The 7,386-nt window shown below is 45.7% G+C and overlaps 1 protein-coding gene across 1 annotated transcript; it reads right to left on the bottom strand.

Annotated features, from left to right (window-relative positions):
• Positions 1–2,588: 2,588 nt before the first annotated feature.
• LOC309326061 (cathelicidin-related peptide Oh-Cath-like) lies at positions 2,589–5,117 on the bottom strand. The gene is made up of 3 exons (XM_081834596.1): positions 4,920–5,117; positions 3,600–3,707; positions 2,589–2,708 (listed from the first exon to the last, which is right to left on the bottom strand). The coding sequence occupies exons 1-3, from the start codon at positions 5,103–5,105 to the stop codon at positions 2,604–2,606; spliced, it is 399 nt and encodes a 132-aa protein (XP_081690722.1). The 5' UTR covers positions 5,106–5,117; the 3' UTR covers positions 2,589–2,603.
• Between the last annotated feature and the right edge of the window lie 2,269 nt (positions 5,118–7,386).

The raw sequence follows: 7,386 nt of genomic DNA, 5'->3' as shown, positions 1-7,386 counted from the left end.
TCTTACTAAAAGATATTTTAAACATCTTTTTGATTTCTTCATATATTTCGTTCCAAAATTGTTTAATAGGCCATCTTCAAATATCTTAAGGGATGTCACATGGAAGAGGGAACAAGCTTGTTTTTTCCTGTTCCGGAGGGCAGGACTCGAACCCATGACTTCAAATTACAGGGAAGGAGATTCCAACTCAACGCCAGTAAGAACTTTCTGATAGTAACAACAATTCAGTAGTGGAACAGAGTTCTTCAGGAGGTTGTGAGTTTTCCCCAACATTTCAGCTTACAAGGGCTGAAAACGGGCTGTGTCTGTGAATTTCCGAAAATATTGCAACCCTATTTTTAAGCAGAGGTTGGATGGCCATCTACCATGGATGTTTTAGCTGAGATTCCTCCATTCGAAGCAGTGGTGTAGCATGGGTTGTCAGCACCCGGGGCAAGGCAAGTAATTTGTACCCCCTAACCCATGGATTTGCGCCCCCTAACCCGTGGGTTTGCGCCCCCTAACCCTAACCCCCAGATGTTGCGCCGGGTGCGGTCGGCCCCCCCTGCACTCCCCACGCTACGCCACTGATTCGAAGGAGGCTGGACTAGATCATAGCTGTCAACTTTTCCCTTTTCTTGCGAGGAATCCTATTCAAAATAAGGGAATTTCCCTTAAAAAAAGCGAAACCTTGACAGCTATGGACTAGATCAGTGTTTCCCAACCTTGGGTCTCTAGCTGTTTTTTGAACTACAACTCCCATCATCCCTACCTAGCAAGACCAGTGGCCAGGGATGATGGGAATTGTAGTCCAAAAACCAGCTAGAGAATCAAGTGGGAAACACTGGACTAGATGACTTCCAACTCTATGATTCTATGATATATATATTTTTTGCAAAAGACAGGCTGCTCTCGTGAAAATGAGTAGTGAGGAGGAACAGCAGGATTCAAACATCGCAATAATTTATTCTGAACATATTACAAGCAGGTGGGAAATCGAAGGCAGGATCTGAAAGGGCTGTTCAGCATTCAGCAGAAGAAAACGCTTGGCAGGCAAGCGGCCGGATCCTGCCTTGCATCGTTCCTAAAGCGGGAAAGTCTTTGTCAGGCTCTGTTAAAATACCCGCAGCAACAATGGCGTCTTCTCCCTTGGGTGGCAACATGCCCATCTTCTCACGCAATCCGTCCACGGTGTCGCCAACCTCCCGCGTGGGCAATCACAGAGAAACTTCCCGACGGATGCTTCCTGAACTTCTTCTTGACTTTCTTGACTAAATTACGAATCACACCCCTTCTGGCACGAATCCGCTAGAGGAAGAAGAGAAGCAGAGTTAGTACAGTGGTACCTTGGTATATATTATAAATTATCATTATTGGTCCTGAGATCTGCATTGGCTCCTAGTACATTTCCAAGCACAATTCAAAGTGTTGGTGTTGACCTTGAAAGCCCTAAACGGCCTCGGTCCAGTATATCTGAAGGAGCGTCTCCACCCCCATCGTTCAGCCCGGACACTGAGGTCCAGCGCCGAGGGCCTTCTGGCGGTTCCCACATTGTGAGAAGTGAGGTTACAGGGAACCAGACAGAGGGCCTTCTTGGTGGTGGCGCCCGCCCTGTGGAACGCCCTCCCTTCAGATGTCAAGGAAATAAACAACTATCTTATCTTTAAAAAACATCTGAAGGCAGCCCTGTTTAGGGAAGTTTTTAATATTTATGCTGTATTGTTTTTAACACTCAATTGGGAGCTGCGCAGAGTGGCTGGGGAAACTCAGCCAGATGGGCAGGGTATAAATAATAAATTATTATTATTATTATTATTATTATTATTATTATTATTATTATTGGTTCTCGAAGAGGGACGTGGGTAGCGCTGTTGGTTGAACCACAGCTCCTAGGGCTTGCTGATCAGAAGGTCGGCGGTTCGAATCTCCGCGACGGGGTGAGCTCCCGTTGCTCGGTCCCTGCTCCTGCCCACCTAGCAGTTCGAAAGCACGTCAAAGTGCAAGTAGATAAATAGGTACCACTCCAGCGGGAAGGTAAACGGCGTTTCCGTGCGCTGCTCTGGTTCGCCAGAAGCGGCTTAGTCATGCTGGCCACATGACCCGGAAGCTGTACACTGGCTCCCTCGGCCAGTAAAGCGAGATGAGCGCTGCAACCCCAGAGTTGGCCACGACTGGACCTAATGGTCAGGGGTCCTTTAATAATAAATCATCATCATCATGCAGTGACTGGCGCTGATGGGAGTTGTAGTCTAAAATATATATGGGAGACAGGTTGGCAAAGAAGGCTTTCCCAGTACTGTGCTTCCTATTGACATCCATGAATAATCCTCATAGAACTCTAGCCCAATGGTTTCCATTAATTTGATTCTGAATTGATTTGATTCTGAATTGATTTTAGAATGTATTCCAGTTAATTGATTGTGATTTTATGTAAACTGTGTTACTTTTTCTGTTGTTAGCCGCTCTGAGCCCGGCTTCGGTTGGGGAGGGCGGGATATAAATAAAAATTTATGATTATGATTATGATTATTATTATTATTATACAGATCTAAGGTTTTTCATCCATGCGCTAAATTTCCACTTTTGCGCCTCTGGGCACTTAGGAGAAAAAATCAACCCCACATTTACTCCTGAGGTAAACTTGCCTTCTTCTGACCCACAGGGTCACAACTGAGCTGGACAGGAATCTGCTGCTGGATGGAGAATGTTGCGGAACACTCCTTCAACACCTGCGGAAATTCAATATATTCAATTAATAATAATAATAATAGGACAACAAACTGACTGGTTCAAAATTGGGAAAGGAGTACGACAAGGCTGTATTTTGTCTCCCTGCTTATTTAACTTATATGCAGAATTCATCATGCGAAAGGCTGGGCTGGATGAATCCCTAGCCAGAATTAAGATTGCTGGAAGAAATATCAACAACCTCAGATATGCAGATGACACAACCTTGATGGCAGAAAGTGAGGAGGAATTAAAGAACCTTTTAATGAGGGTGAAAGAGGTGAGCGCAAAATATGGTCCGAAGCTCAACATTAAAAAAACAAAGATCATGGCCACTGGTCCCATCACCTCCTGGCAAATAGAAGGGGAATAAATGGAGGCAGTGAGAGATTTTACTTTCTTGGGCTCCATGATCACTGCAGATGGTGACAGCAGCCACGAAATTAAAAGACGCCTGCTTCTTGGGAGAAAAGCAATGACAAACCTAGACACCGCATCTTAAAAAGCAGAGACATCACCTTGCCGACAAAGGTCCGTATGGTAAAAGCTATGGTTTTCCCAGTAGTGATGTATGGAAGTGAGAGCTGGACCATAAAGAAGGCTGATCGCCGAAGAATTGATGCTTTTGAATTGTGGTGCTGGAGGAGACTCTTGAGAGTCCCATGGACTGCAAGAAGATCAAACCTATCCATTCTTAGGGAAATCAGCCCTGAGTGCTCACTGGATGGTAGGACAGTGTTCTCGAAGCTACCAGCGTGAGTTTGACCAAACTGTGAGAGGCAGTGGAAGACAGGAGTGCCTGGCGTGCTCTGGTCCAGGGGGTCACGAAGAGGCGGACACGACTAAACGACTAAACAACAACAGCTATAGGGGAAATACGTGGGGCTGCTTACCCCATCTTCCTTGAAGTCACAGTCGGCCACGGTCAGCAGCTCAGCAGCGGAGCACGTCGTCTCTTTCACAGTGAATTCCAGATCCTGAGGCTCTTCGCTCCGGGGGTCCTAAGAAGAAGGCGGACATTCCCAGGGAGATAACCGTGAATTCTGGGAACAGCTCCATCTTTCCAGTCCCCGGCAGGGATTAATTTCTGAGCATCACAGCCGGCCGCTCTGCTCAACAGCTCTTTGAAGCTCTTTTTAATTTTGGAGCTGAGTCGGTGCCAAGTGGAACAGCTCTGCTTCAGAACCACTGTGGGAATTGGCTTCCGATAAAACTTAGACAAGTGCCTTGCATTTTATTATTATTAATTGTTTGCATGGAAGCAGCTCGATGCAAAGTATGTGCCCATTTTGACTCACTACAGCCCAGCCCAGAAATTTAAACTGCTGGTGTGTTTTGTAGTTTATGGCTGTTTTTCCCCCCAAAAGAAAACTAAATAAATAATTGTTTTAAATGTTTTGAGGAATTGATCTTGCTGTTTTATTCTTTCTATAAACAGCACTGATGTTTTCTACAGTCGGGCAGTATATAAATTTTACGAAATGAACTAGAACAACTTTAGGTTGTATGCTATACAGAATTTGTGGGATTTGATGCCAGAGACTTACCTGCCGGGGGGGTCGCTAGTTGTTTTTTTTGGGTCTTTCACCCGGGTGAAATAAAGCCTACGTTTGGTCCTTTTTGATGCTATTAAAATCATACACACACAGAAACGTATACATGAGCACTGGCGAGCATTGCAATAATCCAGTGTAGAATATACCAGAGGGACGCGGGTGGCGCTGTGGGTTAAACCACAGAGCCTAGGACTTGCCGATCAGAAGGTCAGCGGTTCGAATCCCTGCAACGGGGTGATCTCCCGTTGCTCAGTCCCTGCTCCTGCCAACATAGCAGTTGAAAAGCACATCAAAGTGCAAGTAGATAAATAGGTACCGCTCCAGCGGGAAGGTAAACGGCGTTTCCGTGCGCTGCTCTGGTTCGCCAGAAGCGGCTTAGTCATGCTGGCAACATGACCCGGAAGCTGTATGCCGGCTCCCTCGGCCAATAAAGCGAGATGAGCGCCGCAACCCCAGAGTCGGCCACGACTGGACCTAACGGTCAAGGGTCCCTTTACCTTTTTAGAATATACCAGAGTATAGTTAACGGGCCCATTTTACAGAAGAAAACCGAGGCAGGGAGGCACCGGTTGGCCCCAAATCACACAAGGTCCCAAGTCAACCGCTGTTCAGAGGACAGCACTCTGCACAGCACAGCAAATCCGGCCACTCACTTACCCATTCTGGCTGTGGCTTGGCTTCCAGGAGCCGGAAGGCAAATGCCACATCTGCAGTTTGGCTGTAGAGTTCAGCGGTTAAGGAAACGGCTTCCTCGTAGCTCAGCTCCACTTGCTCAGGGGCCGGAGCAACAGCAGCTGCAGAAAAGCCAAGGACGAATATGATTCTCCAAAGACAGCTCATCATCTTGAGGGCAGCTTGGCTCTCTGATTTGGTCCCCAAAGAAGGTCCTTTTAAAATGCTACTTAAATGCTGAGGTTCTCTGGGTGGGGAGAGGGTTTCGTAAGTCCCTGGGAAAGCCCTCGAGGGGAGTTTCCCAACTGATACCCCCCCCCCCGGCCCTCTCACAAGATATGCGTGCCAGTCAAGGCGTCACCGAGCCAGCAGAGCATCTTCGGAAGGAATTTCCCAATTTTCTCTTTCCTCTGCTCAAAAAGGAAATTGCAACAGTCCAGATTTTTTTGTGGGGGGATTTCTGCAACTTCAAAGGTGAAGCAATGCATCCCTTCCTGTCTAATGATCCCCACTGATGATTGTTCCTGTTTCTTTTAGCTGCAGAACATAAAGAACACCAGCTGTGGGCCTTATTTTTTAATTTATTTATTTTTTTAAAAAAAACAAACCACACAAACACTCAGTTGTGGGGCCGGCAAAACTACACAAAGTTCCCCAACCACAAAGCACTCAGGTGTAAGAAAGCAGCAGCAATTCAAGAGAAAGACCCCCCCATCTCCTGTTATCGGAATTTATGAGGGGGGCTGTTTCAAGTTAAACGCCCAGACCATGCCCCAAACTGACACCATTCAATTTTATAAATATCCCCATAACAAACGAAAATGATTTGTAAAAATGTTACAGGGGGGGGGGACATGATAGAGAGACACTTTTGTAAATCAACAAAATCTTTAATAAAAAATAATCTTTTAAAAAAATATCCCCATAAAACCCACCACAGTTTTTCTACATTGAATCTTGTTCAAGATTACATAGTATTTGCCTTCCCCTGTGGCAGAAAACCTTCAGAAATTCATATAAAATCAATCCAGTGTTGGATTTACGCCACTCCAATGTTGTTCTGTTCAGAAAGGAAAAGGCTATCAAGGGGGGGGGGGGAGCTTGGGACAGCTATAGTCCTGAAAGCATGAGCCCACATACTCAGCAGCCCCTCTGCCTAGGTGATAATCTCTGGCCACATATCCAACTCAATGGTGTACCGTTGGAAAATGTTGATCATTTCTCTTTCCACAAGGGCCGACATTGATGTTGAAATCCAGCATCGCCTGAGTTCTGAGAGTGTGGCTTTCTCCCGAGAAGTGCAGAGTGTTTGAGGACCAGGACTTGCGCAGAGAAACCAAAAGGCTTGTTTACAAAGCTATTGTACTGGTTGGACAGTGTTCTCGAAGCTACCAGCCTGAGTTTGACCAAACTGCGGGAGGCAGAGGAAGACAGAAGTGCCTGGCGTGCTCTGGTCCAGGGGGTCACCAAGAGTCGGACACGACTAAATGACTAAACAACAATAACACAACTCCACTAGCATCTCCTGGTATTGTGAATAACACCAAACTCACCTTTTGTTGGTATCTTCATGAACTTATCTAAAAGACTGAGTTAAGCATTTGAAAAATCTATTGAAACCAGAAATTATAAATTCATTTTAGGTTGGGTAGTTCACAAGCCTCTGTTGCTTTGTTTAATGTTTTCTATTTTTCTCAGAAGGTTGTTAAAGTATTGTTACGGTAAAATCTGGGTGCAAGGCTGCTCTGCCACCCAGCTCGTCGGACTAAGTCCACGGGTCGCTGCGGAGGAAAATGAGCTCAGCCGGAGACAGGAGCAAGCAGCAGAAGATCCAAGTTTATTGCGCAACAGGTTCAAGGTGGGATTGAACAGCGAGAAAGGGGTGACATGAGTTTTTGAAACTTCCCTCCATGTCCCAGAATACAGTGCAAAATACATCATAGTTACATCATGAATACATTAAAGAGAGGTTGGGTTACAGAGATTAACATACCGAGGAGGGAGGGGGAATATGCAGAGCTGGAGATATGCGCGGATAAGCACTTCCTGAGTATCGGTGATGAGAGGACAATAGTCCAAATATGTAAAGTCTGGCACCTGGTATTGCCCGGAGGAAAGGTTGGCAGAGTGATTTGACAGGATTAAGGTCTTGACACCTTGCTTGAGGGATTATGGAGGACAGGGGAGGTGTCATGGAGTCCTAGAGAAATTGAGCAAATTGGCACGTTGATTTTCTATGAATTTTATAGATTTTAGTTCCTTTTGACATTGACAATTGGAAATAAATGGATATATTGTAGCGAAGAAGAAGGTGAAGAAGACATGCCCCCCTCCTTCCGTATCAGTATGCATAATTATTTGTTCTGTGTATTTTAATCACCAACGTGTTGCATGAGTCACACTACTTCTGTTAGCATCACAGATTGCATTTTTCTAGCATTCTGGAGACAAT

This window comes from Podarcis erhardii, assembly GCF_964252035.2.
Source record: "Podarcis erhardii genome assembly, chromosome: 12".
In the NCBI taxonomy this organism is placed as follows: domain Eukaryota; kingdom Metazoa; phylum Chordata; class Lepidosauria; order Squamata; family Lacertidae; genus Podarcis; species Podarcis erhardii.
This window is presented reverse-complemented; position numbering and strand designations above follow the sequence as displayed.

Excerpts from the sequence above, each read along its gene's own strand:
- LOC309326061 (XM_081834596.1), bottom strand. The coding sequence starts at position 5,105 with ATGATGAGCTGTCTTTGGAGAATCATATTCGTCCTTGGCTTTTCTGCA. Across the intron at positions 3,708-4,919 it reads CCAAGCCACAGCCAGAATGG|GACCCCCGGAGCGAAGAGCC; the intron begins GTAAGTGAGTGG and ends CCTTCTTCTTAG. Across the intron at positions 2,709-3,599 it reads GTGACTTCAAGGAAGATGGG|GTGTTGAAGGAGTGTTCCGC; the intron begins GTAAGCAGCCCC and ends GAATTTCCGCAG.